The sequence below is a fragment of the Lepisma saccharinum genome, chromosome 19, assembly GCF_977018435.1.
Source record: "Lepisma saccharinum chromosome 19, izLepSacc3.1, whole genome shotgun sequence".
Classification (NCBI taxonomy): Eukaryota; Metazoa; Arthropoda; class Insecta; order Zygentoma; family Lepismatidae; genus Lepisma; species Lepisma saccharinum.
In genome coordinates, this window is record NC_139247.1 from 67,744,570 (window position 1) to 67,767,760 (window position 23,191).

At 37.1% G+C, this 23,191-nt stretch overlaps 1 protein-coding gene across 2 annotated transcripts; it reads left to right on the forward strand.

The window, feature by feature from the left end:
- Positions 1-5,429: 5,429 nt before the first annotated feature.
- On the forward strand, positions 5,430-20,603 carry LOC146003183 (metaxin-1). Of its 2 annotated transcripts, none has more exons than XM_083141369.1 (7): positions 5,430-5,771; positions 8,950-9,096; positions 9,914-10,017; positions 14,193-14,355; positions 15,793-16,027; positions 18,670-18,818; positions 20,377-20,603. In XM_083141369.1, the coding sequence occupies exons 1-7, from the start codon at positions 5,691-5,693 to the stop codon at positions 20,461-20,463; spliced, it is 966 nt and encodes a 321-aa protein (XP_082997495.1). In that variant the 5' UTR covers positions 5,430-5,690; the 3' UTR covers positions 20,464-20,603. The 2 variants fall into 2 exon arrangements, with proteins under 2 accessions (XP_082997495.1, XP_082997497.1); XM_083141371.1 differs by lacking the exon at positions 20,377-20,603 and adding an exon at positions 19,806-20,187.
- Positions 20,604-23,191: the final 2,588 nt, after the last annotated feature.

The following is a 23,191-nucleotide window of genomic DNA, read 5'->3' on the forward strand; positions in this document are numbered from 1 at the left end:
TGAATATGAAGAATATCGCTCATGTCTTGTAATGCAGCAACAGCATAAAAATTCACATCCAACTCAGTAAAGCGCCAAACACGCATTGTTGTAACAAATACATTATTGCGAGCGAAGCAAGCAAGAACATTTTTACATACATTTCTTTACAGGCTTTCAACAATATTAATTTAACGTGGTGTCAATACTTTCTTAGGATCATGGGATATTTAGTCTTTTCCAACTTCTGTTTTGGCACGTTCGGGGTCGAAAACGTGTAGATACCATATCGCTAAATACAGTCTCCAAAATTGAATGTTCAAACTCTCTCTTCACTACAGAAATCCCTTGACAATCTAAGATTTAACACTTTATCAAAAGCTTCCTATCTCCCCCTTTAAATTTAATACTCAATCCTACCACAAAAATGTCCATGCCAATTTTAAACTTACTGTTGATATTGAAGACTAGATATTGCCTCCTCCAAAAAATTAATTCTCAGTATCCACACCAGAATTTTTGCAACATTCTAAGACAATAGTAATACACAAGAATTGGATACCTTAATGCTCAATGCCCCTCTAACTAAAACACCCGCCATAATCTAAGACTTAGAGTTGAATACTGTCCCCGCCAACGTTTAATTCAGAATTCCCCCAGAACCCACGTGTCAATTAAGGCCTACTATATAAGAGTTGGATATTTATCCCCCCCCATCGCACCTTCAATAATGACCTTAAACGCTTTCTTTTCTTCATCTAATGGATTAAATATGGTGAATGTAAGGTGTAAAATTTTTGCCTGTACTTTGGAAAAATATATAAATGTTCAATTTTACATTATTTGAAGGGACAAAATCCCCCAAAGAATCTCGATGGCGCAGCCTGCGCCATAATCTCCCCTGTTGGCACCCCTGAATATACGTTTTCTTGGTAGAAAAGGCTTAGCATAAAGAGGCCATAGTGCGGGGGCAAAAAGTGGCAAAATGTGGCTGGGGAACTACATCCCCCACTTCCCGCTCCTCCTAATCGCCGCCACTCAATGTTTGGATTTAAATGAACGTCTTATTAGGAATGATTTAAAACACACACGGAAAACAAATTATTTGTTCATTGTCCATGAAGTATTCCTAAGCTAATGAAAGGCTATTTTGACAAAATATCACTCGTCATAAGTAATAAACAAGTAAGATTGAGAAATCTGTTCAGAATTGAAGAGATTATTAGCTAAGTTGCTCTTCGTTTTCTGAAGAACTGTCATATTACTAATGCGGGAGAAGCAATACACGTATGGTTACATGAACATATTTTTTGAGGTAACGAAATGATTTAGGACACAAGGAATTCATCGAAGTTGATCATCGTGCCAGCAATACTTCATCTATTTTTCATTGGGTTGTATGGCGTGACCATTTCGAACACACTAGAATGTCAACCTCCATCCTGTGCAGCATACCCTGGAAACTTTATTCGTTCAGGGCAACGAGTCCCTGGCGCCTGGAACCACTGTCAAAGTAATAATTTATGAGGGTTTGCATTTTGAGTGTCAGCGTCTGTTTGTTTTCGCCCCTTCGTTACTTTCATCTAATCATCATTGAACCTTATAACGTCGTCATTATTAAAATTAGCAGAGAAATGACTTAAAATAAAACAAATCAACCAGAACTTACTCTTCCAAAAATGGAGTTTCATTAGTTTATACCTCTTAGAAAGTCGCACAGCTTTTCATTAGTGGATCAAGGCATCTAATTCCATGAACCATGACGTTGCTTTCCGAAAGTCTCAAATATTTGTCTCTGGCAATCACCCTATTAAAATAGACGCATCTTCTGTGGTGATAAAATGCCACGTTTAGTGTGAGTTCTTTCTGTATATCTTTCCCCAATGGCATAACGCTGTCGCACTATAATGAAGAGGTCCTGTGTGTGACTCCCCCCTCCTCTGGTGGAATGCACACTGGTTCGGACTACACGTTAAACTGTAGGTTTAGTCCCGATTAGCCTATCTGAGCATAAAAGTGGGCTTAGAAACAAACTAACAAAATCGTCTTCTATATACTTCATGACAAAACTTTTTTCTTTACTTCAGCCGCATCTACAGATTCTGTTGACATTTTCGGCTGATTCATGTGACAAAATTTGTGTGGAACGAGGATTTCTAAATAGGATAAGCCACTCATAAGCAATTGAATAATTTTGTAGCTTTTTCCATATGTAACTGATTTATTAAAATTTATTCACTTCGGTATTGTAGTAATTGTTGTGATTCCTTCTTATTAGTAGAACGAATATAAAGTTGATATTTCGTATACCATATTGATATTTGAAGAAAACAGGTATACTATAAAAATTGTAAGGAAAAAAAAGGACACTTCTGGAATTTCAATGCAGAGCTAATTAAAATTATATTATACTCTATAGCAGGCATGTCGAACTTCAATCAAGCAATGATTTACTTTTTATTGTCACAACAGGCAGTGAGCTATAATCGTTAATCTTTGCAAAAATTTGTACCTACTCAGCCATTATAGGTACATTATAGAAGTTGAATTCAAATAACGTATATTCGTATAATTACAATAGATAACTGCGATCGACCAACAAACGCCCCGCGATCGAGCGGTCAATCGCGATCGACGCGTTGGGCATGCCTGTCTATAGCATACTTAAAAACAAAGGTTTATGGCTGCAGCAACACAAACCAAGGTTATTAGAAGTATAGGTTGGGCCAATCCGTTGTTTACTCTTGATGACGAAACGACGGTAAGAGGTGAATTTATCCATGAAATGAATTCCAAATTTATGCGCTAGTGTTGCACTATGCAGATAGAAAACCATGCCAGAAACTGAACACACAAAATCGAGTACACAAATGAGCATTTCCACCCATTTACATTTTGTGGCTTCAGACAAATTGAAAATAAATATAGATAGTTATTTATTGTTATGCGGGACAGAATATTATTGATCGGAACGGGAATTTTTTTAAAATCTCGACATTCGGGACGGGAAATATTCGCAATTTCTCGACTAGTCGGGAAATCTCAAATTCTCATTTTCATCTTAAGTGATTTTCTTCGCATTTCTGGAATGAAAACTAACAATTTCCGATAAGTTCCAGACACTTGTAATGCAGAAAACGTCAAGAATTAATATCATTTTAAAATGACCATTCGGTATTTCCCGACTGCTCGGGATCCAGAAAACTAGGAAGTCATTTGCTGCAGTTGGGATAGGGACGGAATTTTTCTTTCCGATCGCGGTCCCGACTTTTCGAGATACCGCACACCACTTGTTATTATTATTTATTTTAGTTCAGCACAAGATACATCTTCCAAGTACGTTGAACATAATATATACGTTTTTCAAAAGGATTCTTCGGTCACCGAGCTTTGGATTCGTGTGGGAACGCTAACGTGGATCATGCTAATGCTAGAATATGCAGTGCGCATTTCTGCCCAGAAGATTATGTACGTAATCTGAAAAGTCAACTTTTAGGTTTACATCGAAGTAAGATCCTTTAGCAAGATGCCTTCGACTCCTTATTATGAGCAGGGAATGTAGGGAGTATAATCCTGGTAAATACTTCGCCTACCATTTCTTTGCCATTGGTGTACAATTGTCTCTCGCTTTTTCCCTACATATTCACATAAAGCAATAAAAATACAAACTGCTAACTTTTCATTCCATTTTGGTTATTTATTAAACGGTACGTGTTTGTATTTATATTTGATAAATTTACTTTGCTCTTCCGCCCATTTAAGTCAATTGAGATGATGAAGAAGTGATAAAATAGATGAATGGAAAATCACAGTTCCCCTTACTTACAAGAGCGACCACAAGAAAAAGAACCTTTTTCCTCTTCTGTTCAACTCGGACTATAAGTGAGCATGCTCCACTCTCCCCCTCCCCTCCCCTCCACACTGGAGTACGGTGCACAGGAGTCGCGAGTCTGCGCAGGTTTCTTTGCTTGTGGTTCCACTATAATAGTAATATAAAATTGTACACTCACCTCACTTAGTTCTCCGGCAGTTTGTTTCTTTATACATCATATTTGGAGAAGATACAATCATATAAAATTCAAACTATAGTTGTACGTACACTGTATATAACACACCTGGATGTACAGGATCAAGGAAAACAAAGAAATGAGCATAATTTTCTCTTCGGTGAAGATGTTGAACCTAAACCAAAAAAATTCAAATAATGAATTCGACTATGTAAATTGATGAGATTTAGTAAATCATTTGATGAAGTGAACTAATTCTGAGTGGACTAATCGCAAAGGACATAATCAGCTCAGATCCTATTACTTCTTCATGGTATGTGACGTAAAGTTCCCGCCCAACCGTTTGACGGCGTTAGTGGCTATCACATCTCCTTTTCCACAGCCTGTAGTACACATCCTCATCTAGACATTGTTCTTGTTCTGGTGTTTAATATCTGCATACTGCAGCGCTGTCGTTTTGTCATTTCACGTGACTTTACATTGAAGTGATGGGTTCACTTGGCCGGTCACACGTCATCGCAAGCAAAAACTTCAACCGTTACCATGGTTTTGGGCCAGGGCTGACACAAACCTTCCATCTGTCCCTATCCTGGACAAGATCAATCCAATCTTTCCCATCCTTACCGATTTAATTTAGGTCCATCTCAACGTTATCCCTCCATCCTCGTCTTAGCCTTCCTACTGGTCCCTTACCATCAGGTTTCCCAACAAGAATCCTGTAAACTATTCTTTCCTCTGCCATTCGTGTCACATGGCCTGCCCATCTAACTAAGTCTTCTTGATTAAATTATTCTAATATTAATTAAAAAGTCGAAATAATTTATTGTGTTGCTGGAGGAAGTAACGCTAAGATGATGTTTAGATTTGTTTATTTGGAGATTATTTTAACCATCGCCAGGCCGGAATATATATACGTAGTGCAGGCCCGGAGCTGCAGTCCTCAAGTTCATCCTCAATTCTGATTTAATCTTGATGATACCCTGCATAATTTTGAGCCTCCTAAGCCTACTAGGAAGTATTCTTTTGATCACTGTTTTTGTTTCAACAATGACAAAATTGGCTTTTTATGGGTTGATAATATGTGAACATTTCCAGCATAGATAATATTCACAAGTAAAATATACATCTTATGAACACCAGGTTACACTTAAATATATAATCATTCAGATATCCCCGAGTTTATGTACTTATCGAATTTGATTGGGTGGGCAATCGGGTGGGCACAGGAATTTTTGGGTGGGCGCTTGCCCACCCCTGTCAGGTTAGGCTAGGTTTAGTTCTCCCTAAAGACACACAGATTGGATCCCAAAACAAAACACTAGTCTGTGCTCTGTGGTGTAGCCACAACCATTTCCTTGCCGTATACATATTTTGACAGGAATGACTCAAAATATCACGTTCACTATCATCATATTAGATGGTGCATGCGGTACAACCGTACAAGGGCGAGTAAATTGTACCGGTTCTGGGAACTGTTGTAGTAAAAATCTGTGAGGGTTATTTTGATTTATTTAGGAAGCAAACATGTATTAAAATATTGTATGCAGTGCAATTATGAATATGTCTCGAGGCTCAAAATTCTACAAGAATGGACGTATTCAGTTTTGATTCATAAATTAGTTAAATACAAGGTTCAACATGAATGAAATTATTGCTTAGTTGGTATTGTTCTTTTTGAGGAATCTTAATAGGCCTAGTGTCAAAATGAATATACCGATGGAACTTGATATTTGGAAAGGCGACTGGGGTCTCCCTTCCGTCGATTTAGCATGTTTACAAGTAATGGTGAGTTAATTTAGAAGTTGATTTACCACTAACGTAATATAAAGCCTTTCCTCACAATAGTACTTGCACTAGAAACCTAACCTAACCAGTAACTTCAAACAGACTAAATATATCTTTATTGGTCAGGTTTGTTTCGGTCTGTTTTGCCTATATACGATCCTAAATGGACATCATCGTTCAAAATATGGGAAGGAACAAATAATCCTCTTTTGACTATTCCGATAATACAATATGAGCTAAGGTATCACTAGTTTAATATAAATTGTCACTCAATGAAATGTAAAACTGGTAACAGTTTAGTATATCGGAAACACATTTCTTCATTTTTACAGAAGAAACTACTTACGGAAATGAGTTTGTCTAAGGGGTAACACTACTATACCGGAGACGGATTTCTTCAAATTTACAGGAGAAAGTACTTACGCAAATCATTTTCTGTAGCGTTGTTGATGTTCGGGAATGTAGTTTTGATCAATTTTAATGTGAATGCATGTGGTTTTATATGAAAATTTATTTCCGACGCACTATTGCTGCTGCCGCCATTTGCTTTCTGCACGAGAGCACAATACGCTCTCGTATTGTCCGTATATGCTAAATTGAACGAAAGGAGTGCTAACCTAACAGGCCTAACCTAACCTAGTAGGCATACCTTGTCCCCGTGATGGCTATCGTGAATTTTTGGGCTAATGTCAATGGTTTTTGGGGCTACCCGTGGATGGTTTGTGGGAAATAGGGAACAACAGTAAGTACTCGTTAATATAAGAAATAGACATTATTTTCGTTAGAAATTCATTTTTTCACCTAAAGAAATGTTCCGCAATGCAGAATAGTACGTTAGCAATGTAAAAAATTGCGAAATAAATCATTGATAGGTGTCTCCGGTATAGTAAAGTAGTACCGTCTGAGGTTTACAACGTTCGTAGAGGTATGTTCTTTCATCAAGGAATATATTTGGGTAAGAATTTATAATATAGAGATATTCTGTAATTACTAGTTGTTATACTCACTAGATATGCAGTCGTACTTACGAATATGGGTAAATGTCTGTTATATCGGAGACACATTTCTTCATTTTTACAGAAGAAACTACTTACGGAAATGAGTTTCTGTAGTATTTTGAAAGTTCTTGGAGGTATTTTCTCACCGTAGATTACTGCACAACAAGAAATAAGCACTTTTGATATAATAAACTTGCATTTTGTGCAAAGCGACATTATGCCACTGTTTCCCAACATGCCTTTTTTTTACCAGAATTTTATTTTTTTAACTATGCTTACCTAACCTTGCTGGAAATGGTTCGTGGGGCTATCGTGAATGGTTTTAGGGGCTATCCGTCAATGGTTTGTGGGGCTATCGTGAATGGTTTTTGGGGCTATCGGGAATGGTTTATGGGGCTATCCGTCTATGGTTTGTGATGACATAATGAACATGAAAGTAGGTATTTTTTTGGTTAAGAAGATTGAAACACTGCATACCCACTCCAAATCGACAAAACACAAGCACGATGATCCACAGCTGTGCACGCCATATTGTATGTTCCGCAACGGAAGAAAGGACCCAAAATAATTACTCGTAATGTGAAAAATCGAAGTTATTTTCATGTAAAAAACGTAATGGCACCTTCAACTATGTTCCGCAATACACAATTGGTAAGTACGAACCATTTAAAACTAAAAATATCCGATAGAAATGTGTCTCCGATATAACAGACATTTACCCATATATGCACATAATATTTGGGGATAACGTGTTTAAATTGCACATTGAGTTGTAGAACTTGTAAAATAATGTTGTTAATTATCGCGATGATTCCCCATAAACAAACATAGCAACCATGTTTGATGATGTGAAGAAATGACGATCATCGTCCGTTATGCAGTCTAGAGCGTTGCGACGCTGTTCAGAGCGATTCTCTTTGGTTCACAGCATTGGTCGTGGAAGAATGGCGGAGAGGAATGAAAATAGGTAAGTTTGAAAACGGTGATTCAGTTCCTTTGATTAATAATGTCTCTTCACCAGTTACGTGCTACAAAAGTGTAGAACCATGGATGCATGGGTCACGCACTTTTGGCGAATAGCCCCATACACCATTCACAGGAAGATTTGGTTAGGTTAGGCAAACATAGTTAAAATTTGGGGTTGTAAAACCATGCACGCATAGGTCATGCACCATTGGCAAATAGCCCCACGCACCATTAACAGGAAGGTTAGGTTTGGTTAGGTTAGGCAAACAGTTAAAATTTGGGGTTGTAGAACCATGCATGCATAGGTCACGCACCATTCACAGTAAGGTTAGGTTATTTGCAGTTGGGTTAGGCAAACATAGTTCAAATTTGTGGTTTTAGTATATCAGGAATATGTATATTTCGTTGTGAAACGATAGATCTTGCGATAAATAATGAGCAATTCTACATTGTTGGTTGAGATCATGGACCCCCTTTTTTTCCGATTTCTAGACGTGACCCCCAAATTTTAAGTTCAGATTCGTGGTTGTGAGGCCTAAATTAGTGAGTATGCAAAATATTAACAAAATTGGAGAATATCTCTACATTGTAAATTCGCTCCTATATTTGACCGGGAAATCATGTAATTTTTCAAGAGAAATATCTCACCGACGCACAATTGCCATTGTTTTAATTTGCGTCTCGTACCTAAACCGGATGCAGCATACATTTCATGACGTAGCCCCTTGTCAGTGTTTCCAACCCCTTTTTTTCGCTGCTTGCCTAACCTAACCTTATCGGAAATGGTTCTTGGGGCTATCAGTCAGCTACCGTGCATAATGGTTCGTGGGGCTATCCGTGAATGGTTCGTGGAGCTATCCGTCAGCTACTCTTGCATTATGTATAATTTCCACCGGTGACGAACACAATAGTAGGTATTTTTCGGTGAAGAAGGGTGGAAACACTACATACCCAAAACGTGAGTCAAGATGTGGCTGCCATATTGTGTGTTACAGAAGCGAGGAAAGGAATCAAAGAAATCACTTTGTGAAAAATTGGGTTTCTTTTCATGTAAAAAGCATAATGGCACCTTGAACTATGTTCCGCAATACACAGTTGGTAAGTGCGAACCATGCGAAACACAAAATATCCGATTTTAATGTGTTTCCGATATACTAAACTGTTACTGTAAAACGATTAATTGCATGAACATGTAAATTGACTTTTTATTTCAGGCATATGCCAAATTTTCTGGAGTCCCACTGAAACTAATTGAAACGAATAATCCATTCCAATCACCAACTGGTGCTTTGCCAGTGTTTAGACATGGCAAGAAGAAGCTTACTACATTCCAAGAAATCACAGCATATTTACGGAAGAAGGTATTTTTCTCTCCTTTTACTACAATTTTTATTGGTGATAAGTTTATCTTTTCTCAACAAAAAAAAAGATCAGAGGTAGTGGTTCTGCCAGGTGTTTTTTTTATATATTTTTTTATTACAAATAATAAGTAAGATTTTTTATGACAAGTGGATTAAGCAGATTCAGTAGCTGCCTCTATAAATAATAATATTATTTATTTTCCCTTGTGAGCGACTTAAGTTACCATCAACTGTTTCTATGAATTTTCAATCATTTATTTCGAATGAGTAATATTGAAAAGGTGGATTTCATGATTAAATGTTCATTGTTATAAATATTCTGGTATATGTGAACTAGGAATATTTTAAAGCAAATATCTGGTGAATTCAGATGGTAAAGTTGTAACGTAATAAATATATTGCAGACATTTTTATGATTTTGAGTCACATTACGTTGCTACAATATTTAAGTATTGGTTTTGTTAGTAATTGGTAAAGAGTACAGTATTGAATCATTATAGGACATTTCATGCTGATAATGTACAAACATCAAAAATTTCTCGATGGAGGGAAAAGAAGTAACATGAACATATATGCTGTATTTCTTACAATATAAGCTGAAGAAAATTCCAACACTTAAAGTATGCATATTTATATAAGTTGGTATAAATATTTTGAGGTTGACATTTCTGATATGGTAATAACATATTTTGTAGCCCTCTTTCTTAATTTCTGTGAACTGTGTGTGTAGTGTTATTTCCTCAGGATGGCTATGGTTAGAATTTGTGTCATTGTTGTTAGAATTATTTATTTTTAATACTCGTTCTACAAATTTCAGAATTTCAGTGCAGATTTTGGTCTCAGTCCAAAGGAATGTGCAGAAGTTGCAGCATACATCCAGCTCTTACAAGAGAAACTTTATCCTGGTCTCCAGTATGTGTGGTGAGTAAACAGAAGTGACTAGTAGCTTTTGTTGCATTTATTTAAACTGTATTTGCATCTATTGTCATTATTTTTGTAAATTTTGCAATATGTAGTATCAGTATTGGTGTTTACTTATTGTTTTTTTTCAATGTTGGAAAATTATATACCGGGTGGTCCAAAAGTCCCGGAATAGTCACATATTGTGAGAAATACACATCGAATCGGAAAACAAAAAAATACATGTTGAATAAGTGAAAGAAAGCTATTCAATGATAGCACACTTGATTCCCCACCCCTGCCCCCGGGGGTGAGGCAGGAGGCAACTGTGGAATTTTAAATGGAAACCCCCATTTTGTATTTTAGAATCGGAAAGAGGACTCCGTTCCGAGTCCAACGAGCTATCAACCATCATCCTAGCTCAATTAGGAACGGAGATATGGCGATTTAAACTTTTCAAGGAGAGAAAAAAAAAAAAAAAGTAAACATTTCATAACAGCCAAAACATTTTCAAAGGGACGTACGTATCTCTGCCCCTAATTAAGCTCGAGTGAAAGCGATTCCAAATCTGCAATCGCTTTCACTCTAGCTCAATTAGGGGCAGAGAAAATTTTTTGGGTTTTATGAAATTTTCTCTCTTTTTTTTTTCTTCTTCTTTCTTTCTTTGCGAAAATTTAAAATTGCCATATCTCCGTTCCTAATTGAGTTAGGAGGATGGTTGATAGCTCGTTGGACTCGGAATGAAGTCCTCTTTCCGATTCTACAGGGTGGCTCAATAAGTCACTTAACACCCTCAGTACAAGGCCACTGCGGCATGGAATTTGAAATTGGCGATGACCAATCGTTATCTGGCCAAGGGGGAACCACATCGACGCCACCCACACGGTCGGCGGCCATCTTGATGACCGCCATCTTGAATTCAACTTCAGAATTTTAAATGGGAAGGGGTTCGTGCGACATATCAAAATGGGCTAGAATTTCACGAGAAATGCAATGGTGAAGGTTTTTTCGACGTATCTTTAACCAGTAAAAAGTTATGACTGAATTCTTGTACCAATTTGCTCCTTTTCAAGGTGTTAGAAAAATGCCAACTGTGAAATTTTAAATGGAAACCCCCGTTTTGTATTGTACAGGGTGGCTCAATAAGTCACTTAACACCCCCAGTACAAGGCCACTGCAGCGCGCAACATGGAAATGGTGATGACCAATCGTTATCAGGCCAAGGGGGAACCACATTGACGCCACCCACACGGTCGGCGGCCATCTTGATGTCCGCCATCTTGAATTCAACTTCAGAATTTTAAATGGGAAGGGGGTCGTGCGACATATCTTTAACCAGTAAAAAGTTATGACTGAATTCTTGTACCAATTTGCTCCTTTTCAAGGTGTTAGAAAAATGCCTTAAAATTTGTTTAGCGCTTCGGTAATGCATCGAGATCAAAGTGACGTCTATGGAGAGACGTTTGCATGCCATTGCACATTATTTTAATCGGATACATCCATGAAGAGCTGTGCATTATGAATGGTTGTCGCGAACAATTTACAGTGTGACGCTTCCATTGAATTAAAAGTCCTTCACAGTGACAAGGCTAATGTTCATGTTCATAAGGAAGTTTATAAACAGAATATGTGACCCTTGTCATCTGATAACTAACTCTGGACAAAAACAGGTTCATAACGTTCCCATAAGTGTTCTGGTGTTCTTCCTTATTGAAAAAACTCTGTAAAAAGTACCTTCTTCCATAAGCAAGGATGAAAAGACCTGTTTATTTAACAAATCCAAGTAGCCCTAAGCATTTAAGGTTCCGTTGATGGAAAATTGACTAACCAATCGTGTTCCACACAGCACGCCACACCATTAACTTACCAACACTAACCATTCAGCTTTGATCTGTCGAAAATGGGTTATCAGATAAAAATCATCGAATATTCTGTTTATGAACTTCCTTATGAACATAAACATTAGCCTTGTCACTGTGAAGGACTTCTAATTCAATGGAAGCGTCACACTGTAAATTGTTCGCGACAACCATTCATAATGCACAGCTCTTCATGGATGTATCCGATTAAAATAATGTGCAATGGCATGCAAACGTCTCTCCATAGACGTCACTTTGATCTCGATGCATTACCGAAGCGCTAAACAAATTTTAAGGCATTTTTCTAACACCTTGAAAAGGAGCAAATTGGTACAAGAATTCAGTCATAACTTTTTACTGGTTAAAGATATGTCGCACGACCCCCTTCCCATTTAAAATTCTGAAGTTGAATTCAAGATGGCGGACATCAAGATGGCCGCCGACCGTGTGGGTGGCGTCAATGTGGTTCCCCCTTGGCCTGATAACGATTGGTCATCACCATTTCCATGTTGCGCGCTGCAGTGGCCTTGTACTGGGGGTGTTAAGTGACTTATTGAGCCACCCTGTACAATACAAAACGGGGGTTTCCATTTAAAATTTCACAGTTGCCCCCACCTCACCTCCAGGGTGGAGTGTATTCGATATGTATTTCTCACGATATGTGACCATTCCGGGACTTTTGGACCACCCGGTATACATAATTCTAATCAGTAATTATATTATGGCCCAAGTTCTGTATAATTCTGAACTAATCATGATACACACATATCTCAAACATCAATTTCTAATTAACATCCATTGGCTAACTGTCATCTTTCTTTGGAAACTGCTGCTAGCATCTAGGTTATGCTTTTGTTGTTAGGTTAGGTGGATCAGGTTTAGGGCTCTAAGCATTAAAGTATCATCTCTAAATGCTTTTGTATCTGAATCGTAACTAGGGACCGGATTTTTATGCACTAAAAAACGTGAAAATATGCATGCATCTATGCAGAAAATAATTGCAAAATATGCATTACAATATGCATGCAAAATTTTCATTGAGGGTGTAAAAACTGATTTCACGCAACATTTTAACTAACAGATAAAACGTTCAAATTACATTACGTACATGTAAGTTTAATGAAAAGACTCCCCTCCCCCCCAGAAAAAATGGACTACAAAACATGTAGCAGAGGAACTTTTACTCGTTAGGAAGAGGACGTGAGGTTCTCACATTCAATTTTCCAAGGCTTCGCATTCTCTTCTGTTGCAGTTTACAATTAGGAGATGTTCTAGGTTTTCCAGCGTCAGTTGTCTTCTGTTGTCTCGTAAGATGTCCTTGTAGCGAGAGAAATATGTTTCCACCTAACAGGAACTTACTGGTGCATGTTGAAAAGCAGCAATTTGCTCCACTGATAAGGATTTTGTCGCTAAGAGTCCACTGGGTTTACCATCTATTTTTTTTTTTTTATATATATAAAGTATGCTGTGCACTTTCGCAACCCTTTCACAGCCGCATTTTGCAGACAGCAAAACTTTGGGTTCAACTTGCTATCTCTATGACTCATCATAACCTTCCAGACTGTGTTATCGGATCGCGGTCGCTTTTGGAGGGGAAAAATGTCGCGATGGCGCCAGGATTAAAATTTGCACACAAATATTTAAGAAAATGTAAAATAAAATAGGCCACGGTGGCTCAGTCGGTAACGAGTCTGACTACCATGCTAAAGGTCCCGGGTTCGGTCCCCGGCCGGTTCAAATCCGGGAATGACTTGCTTCGAACATTTAACAAAGTGTGCATACTTTTTGGTTGCAATAAAAAAATATGCATTTGTATGAAAATCCAGTCCCTAATCATAACACATCTTTGAGCTTTGTATTAGGCAGCAGTCTGTATCCAAGCGACCACTTCTCAATTGATGGGAGGTGTGGATGCTTGCATAAGCTACTTTTTTATGTACATTTTTTTGCCGATACATAGTCTCTTGTGAAACTCTAGAGTATGCTAATTATGTTTTTAAAATGTTCAAATTACACTTTCATTATCATTCTCACCTGTGGCAGAGTGGTTGGCACAGCATGCTATGGCGCCAGACGTTCTGGCCTGAGCGTGGGTGTTCTTTCTAAGTTTCCCTTCATCACATCATCACTCATTCTCACTTCATTATTAGCCAAAAGAGGCAAAAAAACGAAATAAATATACCAAATCAATGAACAATCATTCCCACTATTCTGCGCAACTTCCCAAATTCTACAAATTTTCAAAAATCAATAAACATTTGGCATCATTACCTAAATTATAATTACAGTAATTCTTGCCCACAAATGTAAATTTACTGATATTTATTTTTTCTTTAGGTGGATAGATATGAAAAATTATTTGGAATTTTCTCGGCCTTGGTACGCTAAAGCATTGCCTCTGCCATTCAACTATTACTATCCAGGAAGATATGAAAGGGATGCCAAAAGGTTTATGGAAGCATTGTACGGGGATTCAGAACCAGCTTTAATTGAGACATTTGTAAGCTTAATGAATGATTGTTGTACTTATCCTTACTATGTAAAGTAACCAGGGCTGAGCCAATACTCTTAAAAATTCCCACTGATATTAGAAAATTGTAATAATTCAAAGTAATTCCGAATATTTCTAAACTTTAATATTGCAACTGTAACTGCAATCTACCTGAAATTTCTTGTAAAATATTCATGAGATAATTATTTATTACAAAATTCATTTCTTCCCAGTGTTGTAAAAATAATGAAAATTGTACATTTCATGATATTGGCACACTGTCAGTGTGGCATGGCATTTTTGCAAACTCTGTGAGACACTCGTATTCCAGAAAGTTATCAGTGATCAAATTTTAACCAATATGCTCATATATCAATATCACTGGTATCAGCCTTAACCTGTCAGCATTGTTATTTTTCTCGACGCTCAATTGGTCCAATTTTTTCAAAGAAAAGGATACAAATAACAAACACATTTGGTGTTAAATGTTGTAGATGTGTATTATATTTGATATATTTTGAGACATGTTACATGACATATTAAATGTACAGATTTATTTTGTGCTGAAAGTAAGGAATACATAAAAAAAAACTTTTTTTTTACTTGAGTATGCATCAATAATGTAATTTTGTGTAATAGAGTTTTCTACGATACTTTCTCCACACTCATGATAATGAGCCTGCATTTTTCACAGAAAACTGATAACATACTGTAATGTTCATTTTTATTGTTTTTTAAAGGTATGAGGTGCTTTTTCCTACCATGTTTTATCACAAAATGAACTGCAAAATGCAAATAAACTCTTAAACACGAAATTTAGAGTTTATTGACACAACACTTTCTGAAGTCTGAATTTTACTGTGAATTATGCAATTTATGGAAAATTGATTAATTCTGCTGTAAATATATTTGAGAAGCAAAAATGGACTCCTTAACATTGGAATAAAGTTAATATCTGATCATTACATAAATGTACTATTAGAAGGGAAATGTTTATTTTTGTGTAATAAGTGTAGTTTTTAAAATCCAATTTAAGGTTTTATTCATCATTTTAATATCGAAATTCCATTTTATATACTGCTTAACTAACTCTCTCTCTAGCCTTTTTAAACCTGAAGGTTTGTTACTGCAGCAACACAAAAGCGTTCCATCTGTCCCTATCCTGGGCAAGATCAATCCAATCTTTTCCATCCTTACCGATTTCCTTTAGGTCCATCTCAACGTTGTCCCTCCATCTTCGTCTTGGCCTTGCTACAGGTCTCTTACCATCAGGTTTCCCAACAAGAATCCTGTGAATTCTTCTTTCCTCCCCCATTCTTGCCACATGGTCTGCCCACCTAAGTCTTCTTGATTTAATTCTAATGAATACAAATTATTCAGTTCTAAAGTATGTAACGTGCCATCCCCTTTAATCCACCCATGTATATGTGGCTTGTATTATTTCAGGTTTATACTGAAGCCGAGAAGTGTCTGACAGCCATTTCAACTAGGTTAGGTGATTCAGATTTCTTCTTCGGATCCTACCCAACATCTTTAGATGCTGTGGTGTATGCATATTTGGCTCCTCTTCTGAAGGCTCAGCTTCCTTCTCCGGCTCTTCAGAATCACTTGAAAGGGTGCAATAATCTTGTGAAGTTTGTTGTCCGGATAACGCAAAGATACTTCCCTTCTGCGAATCCACGTAAGATTTTGTGTAGTGCAATTAAAGTATGCAGTATCTTTAGTTTAGACATTGTTGTTTATTGTGATAATTTGTAGGGCATCATATTTTAAAATTTCATTATTTACATACACTTATTTGTAATACTTGAATATTAACCCCATTAAGTGTGGATGGAGTATATATACGTTTCATGTTTGGTTCAACTACCTGTATTTGATTTACTGTGGCATATACAGTCACACAGACGTTATAGTTGAAACAAACATAAAGCATATACCGGGTGGTCCAAAAGTCCCGGAACGGTCACATATAGTGAGAAATACACATCGAATCGGAAAACGAAAAAATACGTGTTTAATAAGAGAAAGGAAGCCATTCAATGATATCACACTTGATTCCCCACCCCCCCGCCCCCTGGGAGTGAGGCAGGGGGCAACTGTGAATTTTTAAATGGAAACCCGCATTTTGTATTGTAGAATCGGAAAGAGGACTTCATTCCGAGTCCAAAGCTATCAACCATCCTCATAGCTTAATTAGGAAAGGTCTTGACGTGCAGATTCCGAATCTGCAATTGCTTTCACTCTAGCTCAATTAGGGACAGAGCTTCCCTTTGAATATTTTTTTTGGTGGGGGGGGGGGTTATTAAATTTTCACGTTTTTTTTTTTTTTTTTTTATTATTATTATTGCGAAAATTTAAAATCACCAAATCTCCGTTCCTAATTGAGCTATGAGTATGGTTGATAGCTCATTGGACTCTGAATGAAGTCCTCTTTCGGATTCTTCAATACAAAATGTGGGTTTCCATTTAAAATTTCACATTTGCTCCCCCCCAGGGGGTGGGGGTGGGAATCAAGTTTGATATCATAGAATAGCTTTCTTTCACTTGTTAAACACATATTTTTTCGTTTTCCCATTCAATGTGTATTTCTCACGATATGTGACCGTTCCGGGACTTTTGGACCACCCGGTACATACGCCTTCTGCACTACAGCAGCACAATGCGGATGGTGTATACTGAATTTGATGAAAAAACCTACATTTTCCAGTAGCGACTTGTTCAACAAAGTCCACACTTAGGGGTTAAGGCTCAACTGGATCTTTGGCGATTTTTTCAAATTTTCCCCTCCGTTCGAAAAACCGCTGTGATTTCCAAATTCTGAAAATGACATCAGCTTAGAATTCCTTCTAGAGCGGTTTTTCGAATGGAGAAGAAAATTTGAGAAAATTCACCCTGACGGCTGCTAAACGTCCAGTCGAGCCTTAAAATAGATCTATCAAATCAATAGAATATTGATGAAAGGAGGTTTCAAGACATAGTACAATCCCAGTATAAAATTTGAAGTAAGTCTTGAAGCTTCCTGGCGATGAATGATGAAAAGATTCTCTCTGGCTATCGACCAGGTGAGTTGCGGAAGGATTTCCAAGCTTTCAAGAGCTTACGTTACTCTCATCTTTAGGGTAGAAGTGTCATTTCCAACTGTGAAATCTGTTTTCTGGATGCTCTAATAAATAGTGAGTGGCATGTACCATATGAAATGTGGAGTAAAAGGATATACTGGTCAATCTAAATGTAGTAAAAACAGGATAAACTACCATTTAAGAGGGTGCAAGAGGGTTTTTGATAAACACATGATTCAACCATTATATACTTACTCACTGAATAGTGCTGGAAAGGATATTAAGGAAGGCACAATAGTGGATAAAAGCTCATATCTTAAATGGCAACAATTATGGAAATTTAAATAATTCTTGGGTATCCACACCAAATGTCACATTTACAAAAAAGAAGAGAGATGGAAAGTCTGGCAACACTAAGAAACTTGCTTTATGCCAGCATTAGTTGTGAAGCTTACTTCTGCCGACTACTGCTCCTACTGTCCACACTTGCTTTTAACTAGGGCCTCCCTGATGGCATAGTGTAGTTGCCCATTACCTTATCAAGGGTGGCTTCGATACTCTTAGTGGTTTGGATCCCACTGTAGGTCCAGTCCAAATCAGCCTATTTGAGTTTAAAGTGGACTTTACAGCCACAAGGAACAGTTTGTGTCCAGTCAGAAACTAGGTTCTGGAAAGACCCTAAACCGCCTCTCCTGTAGCAGGGTGGAGGAAGAGAAGTCTGTGCAATCAATGGATTGAAGGAGAGGGAGAAACTTAATATTATGCTTATGGGAGTATTATTTTACTTGTTCTCTTGCGAATATCAGACTTCCGATAGCGTAGAAAAACACATGAACAGAAAGAGGACAGGTTGAAGATTTTGTTTGTGGTGGGAAAAACCGAAACCTCCATTTGATCACCCGTAACTTCAAAGTTACTTCTTCATAAGAAATACATGGGGTTTTGTAAATGCTTATTCATCATATATTTTACAGATCATATCTAGCTTCATAACTTTAAAGAAAAAACTCTTCCAACGTGTGGAGAAATGTGTACTCTCTTGTACAATTTTCTCTTTCAATAGTTGTCCATTCCAACGATATTGAAATAAATGCATACCTGTTCCAAAATATCACTTTTTGCCTTAACTCCATTTTAGTGTATTTTTTTATACAACAAATTTTGTCTTGGTCAGCATTTGAGTGTTCTATTAAACATGGTTAATTACTTTAGTCCTATATTTTCACAACAAAAATAAGTTGCAAATTCTTGAAATTTTCAGAATATGAATCCAAGAGGACAACCCAAGATGCTGCAAAAGACAAAAATGATGATGCAGATTTTCCTCACAAGAGACGTAACCAAATATGGGCAGGCTTCTTTGCTGCTTTAGCTATGACAAGTTATGCTTTCGTGACTGGTCTAGTTCAGGTATGTTCAAAATGCTTGCATATATATTTATATACCATATTTACGCATGTATAATGCAGACCCTGGTTTTTGATAGGTAAAAGTGACAAACAATTATATGTCACATATAATGCGCAGTATAGTCCAGGTTCAAGAAATGGCTTTCTTAGTTGTAGGTTGTAAAGCTGTTGCTATGCCGATCATGAGTGAATGACATCATACCTAGTCAACGAGTCACTTGTTGTTATGTGGACCAAGAGGAGAATATCCTCTTGTGTAAACAAGCAAAGTGAAAAATCATGGGAAATGTCTTTTAAACTTTTATACATGGTTTTGCTCATTCCTTCTTTACTTAAAAAAACAACAACTTCAAAATACATACTTTTTCCATGACTAACGTAACATTTATACGAGGCACGTTCAGGACCCTCAAACTAGCAGTTAGCAGCAAAAGATTTCTTCCATTAAGGCATTTACACACTCCATATATATCCTATTATTTGGCCACTAAAACATTATAATTATTATTTTTTTTTTCCTTATCTTTTCCTTCATTCAAAATACCGTAAAAATCAGAACATTCCTTCATTTTGTGATGAACTTATTTCAACTGCATTGCACATTAGTGTCATGATCTTGAATGGAATACTGTTGTCATATTCAGAAACTGCAGAATTTAAGCTTTACAACGATATATAACATGATAGGGTTCCGTATACATAAAAAATCCATTCGTCACGAAATCATGAAATGACCTTGTAGTTTCATGTTGGCTGTCTGAATTATTCCGTGCTTAATACGCACCACAGTTTTTGGAGGCAAAAATTTTGGAAAAAAGTGCACCTTATACATGAGTAAATATGGTATACCATATTACATTCTCTCCATTGGTAAGAGATAAGCTGTACGTATGCACTGTTGATTCTAATTTTTGTTGTAAATGTCCATTGAGGAATGTACAATTTTCAGTATGATTTCTTTTCAGTGTCTTAATATTTTTTGTTGTAGATTATGCCAGATGGAGACTTTAAGGATTGTTTCAAGAACTTTTTCTCTGAAGATGAGTAAAATGATTTCCTTATGAATGAAGAAGCTGTTGTGAAATATGAAGCAAAAGATCTGCTGATACATAACCAACTTATGTTTGTTTTAAAATTACAAGTAGATGAAAAAAAATCAACAATTATGATTTGTTTATCTTTTTCGTCTGAAACAGTATTCTGAATTTTATAGGAGACACTTTAAATTTGGAAATGTTATAAAATGTTGGGGAGTTCTTTCTCCTTAGAGCTATTTTATATAATTTTTAGTAATATGTAATTTTAGAAATGCTGCTGTATTTGTTTATATTGACAGCCTGCTTTAGTTGAAAATAAAACAACCATATACATATTTGTGAAATTATTTGAAAAGCTAAGCCTGTTTAAATTATTATATTTTAGTTTTACAGTAACTCATATTTGATGATGATACCAAGAGGAAAATTATTTTGACTACTATTCATATTAAAACACAGTTGCTATTTTTTATTTTGTCCAAATAGAAGGCATTGTCCACATTCTTTATTTACTTGTTGCAGGTGTTGGTAAAAGAAGGTGGAAAAGCTGAAGACCTCAGTGATGATTATCCAGAAATTTTTGAAAGTCCAAGAAGTAATGAAGGCTAGTCAGTGAAACGATCTTTTCTCCTCCTAGTGTTCGTTAGTAATGCCAAATTGTTGTCGTCTTGATAGATGCATATTTTTTGTCACAACTTCTTAGATTTTGTTATGCATTAAAGGAAATTAAATGCAATTTTTAGTTTTTACGTTTTTGTTTGTGATTTATTTTAAAAAATTCACCTATACTAAAAAAATCACTTTCAGCGATTGAGTGAGAGGTTTTCAACGATGTTTGGAGTACAATCCTATAAGCTGAAACCTGAAGAAAGTACTCTTGTCAAGGTTATACCTATTCTGCATATCCGTGCATTTTTTTCCACAACTATAAAGATGAAATGTAATATTGTAATATCAACATCTTTTCAGGGTGTCTACCAAAATAACAAATCTAAAATTCTCAACTTCCTTCCGTTTTCCTAACATTTATTTAATGGCCCCCTACTTAGGTATACCTAGGTACCGTGCGTCCATTTCGATCTGCAGCCGAGAGATCGGAAGAAGCGTGGCGGGCGGCACTGATGGAGATGCCGACATTTGCGGCCTGAAATGCCCGCTTATTTTTATGGACATATGCAGACATTTATATAAATATTGCAAAACGAGCACTAACCTGTGTTATAAGAGTATGGTTTTAATTTTAGTAGCTTAGTTACTGTATGTGCCGATGATTTTGACACGCCCACCTCTTGTGAAACACGGCGTAGAGGTTTGTTTGGAGAACGTTCTAACGCTGCACCAATATCATCGAGTTTTGCTTCGGTTAGAATCCGTCGTTTTTGCTTAGGTGTTTTAAAATTTAACAATACAGTTTCTCGTAATTTAAGGACAAGATGTCTAACCGTATCTCTGTGTGGAGTTGAAACGCATGGAAATTTCTGTACAAATTACCTACACACGTCTCTACACGAGTTTGTTTTCACGTAGGTACGTGTCATACATAAAAATCTTTGTTCTAACGTGAATCTTGCTGCTGGCATTCCAATCGTCTCACTGACACGTCACACATACACACTACAATAACACAAACAAGTAACCAAGAATAACTCTCTTGCGCACAGTACGAAATTAACACGCTCTTGGTTTACATTGCTTGCCACTATATTTACAACTCTGTCTTCATCTAGTCGCGAAGGAACAAAAAACTCGAGCTCGGATATTTCGGATTGCGAGGAAGCTCACGAAAACCATTCACTTTTAACGGTTTCGTCTGCAGCGTAATCTTGATACAGTGTTGCACATTCGAAACCTCCAAACGATTACCATCGCCACAAAACTCTGTCAAGGATATAAACTTAAGCAGGACGTTACTGATCAAAACCATGATTAAAATGCTTTTTTATCTGTGGCTCTTAACATCGTTTCTATAGCGTATTTATTTGTGTATATAAGAGCAGAACTTGGATGAATTACAGAACTTTTGCGTGTTATAACACAGGTTAGTGATCGTTTTGCAATATTTATATAAATGTCTGCATATGTCTATAAAAATAAGCGGGCATTACAGGCCGCAAATGTCGGCTTCTCCGTCAGCGCCGCCCGCCACGCTTCTCCTGATCTCTCGGCTGCAGATCGAAATGGACGCACGGCAGTTGCAAATGAAGAAAATACAGTATGTATTTTTATTCAGTGAAAACTCCCTGCTACAAGGCTGGTTAAGATGAGAACTGAAGCTGTACTTTAACAAGAGATTTAGAGTTGCTTTAACTATTAATGCTTCAGACTTCATCCTGGAAATCTTAACCACATCTCAATACAATTTTAGATTTCCAAATAGTCAAGTTTATCAAATGCCAATACAGGTATATAACATTGCAAATTCTTACTGTAAAAAAAGCAAAGATTCTTGACTTTTTCTCGACTGGTAAGACACCCTGCTATTGACAACAATATAACAATACAGATGCCATGGTTGACAGAGCCGAGTTTTACAGGGTTTGTCCAATAAGTATCAGGACTGAAGTCATAAAAACAAATTTATTGAAGAGATATGTACAGTGTGTTAATATTCTTCAAAATATGACCCTCCTGCATCAATACACTGCTGCCAGCACTTTTTCCACTCTTCATACGCCCCCTGGAAGTTGGCAACTGCAAGGCTGCTCAGGCACCCCGTCGAAGCAGATTCAACCGCCTCAATTGTCCTGAAACGATGTTCTTTCAGGCTCCTTTTGATCCGAGGGAACAAAAAGAAGTTTGGGAGAGCCATATCTGGACTGTAGGGTATTGTGCACAATGTTTGGCCAGTGCCTCCCTCACAATTAGCGACATGCGACTTGGCACATTGTCGCAACCAGGAATCAGCGATCTCCCATCATCGGTCACAATTGAATGCACAGTGGATTTCAGTAAATTTAACTCCTGTTCTATCGAACGAACACTTAACTGGCGATCACTGTTCAGAAGTTCTCACACTTTGGCCACATTTTCAGCATTTCGGATCAGCACGTTGTTAGTCTTCGACATCTTCCTAGCAATCTTTCAATTTTTTATGCCACTCAAAAACATGTGTTCTGGACATGGCTTGGTCCTTGTAAGGTTTACGGATCATATCAAAAGTCTCCGTAGCAGATTTGTTCAGTTTAACGCAAAATTTGATGGCACAACGTTGCTCGATGGTTCGCTGCATCTCGACTCTCGAAGCAAACACTTAACACACTTTCACTTAAGGCACGACCTACACACTCCAAAGGTTCACAGGCAACTGAGCTGGGTCTCCTAGCTCACGTGACATCCC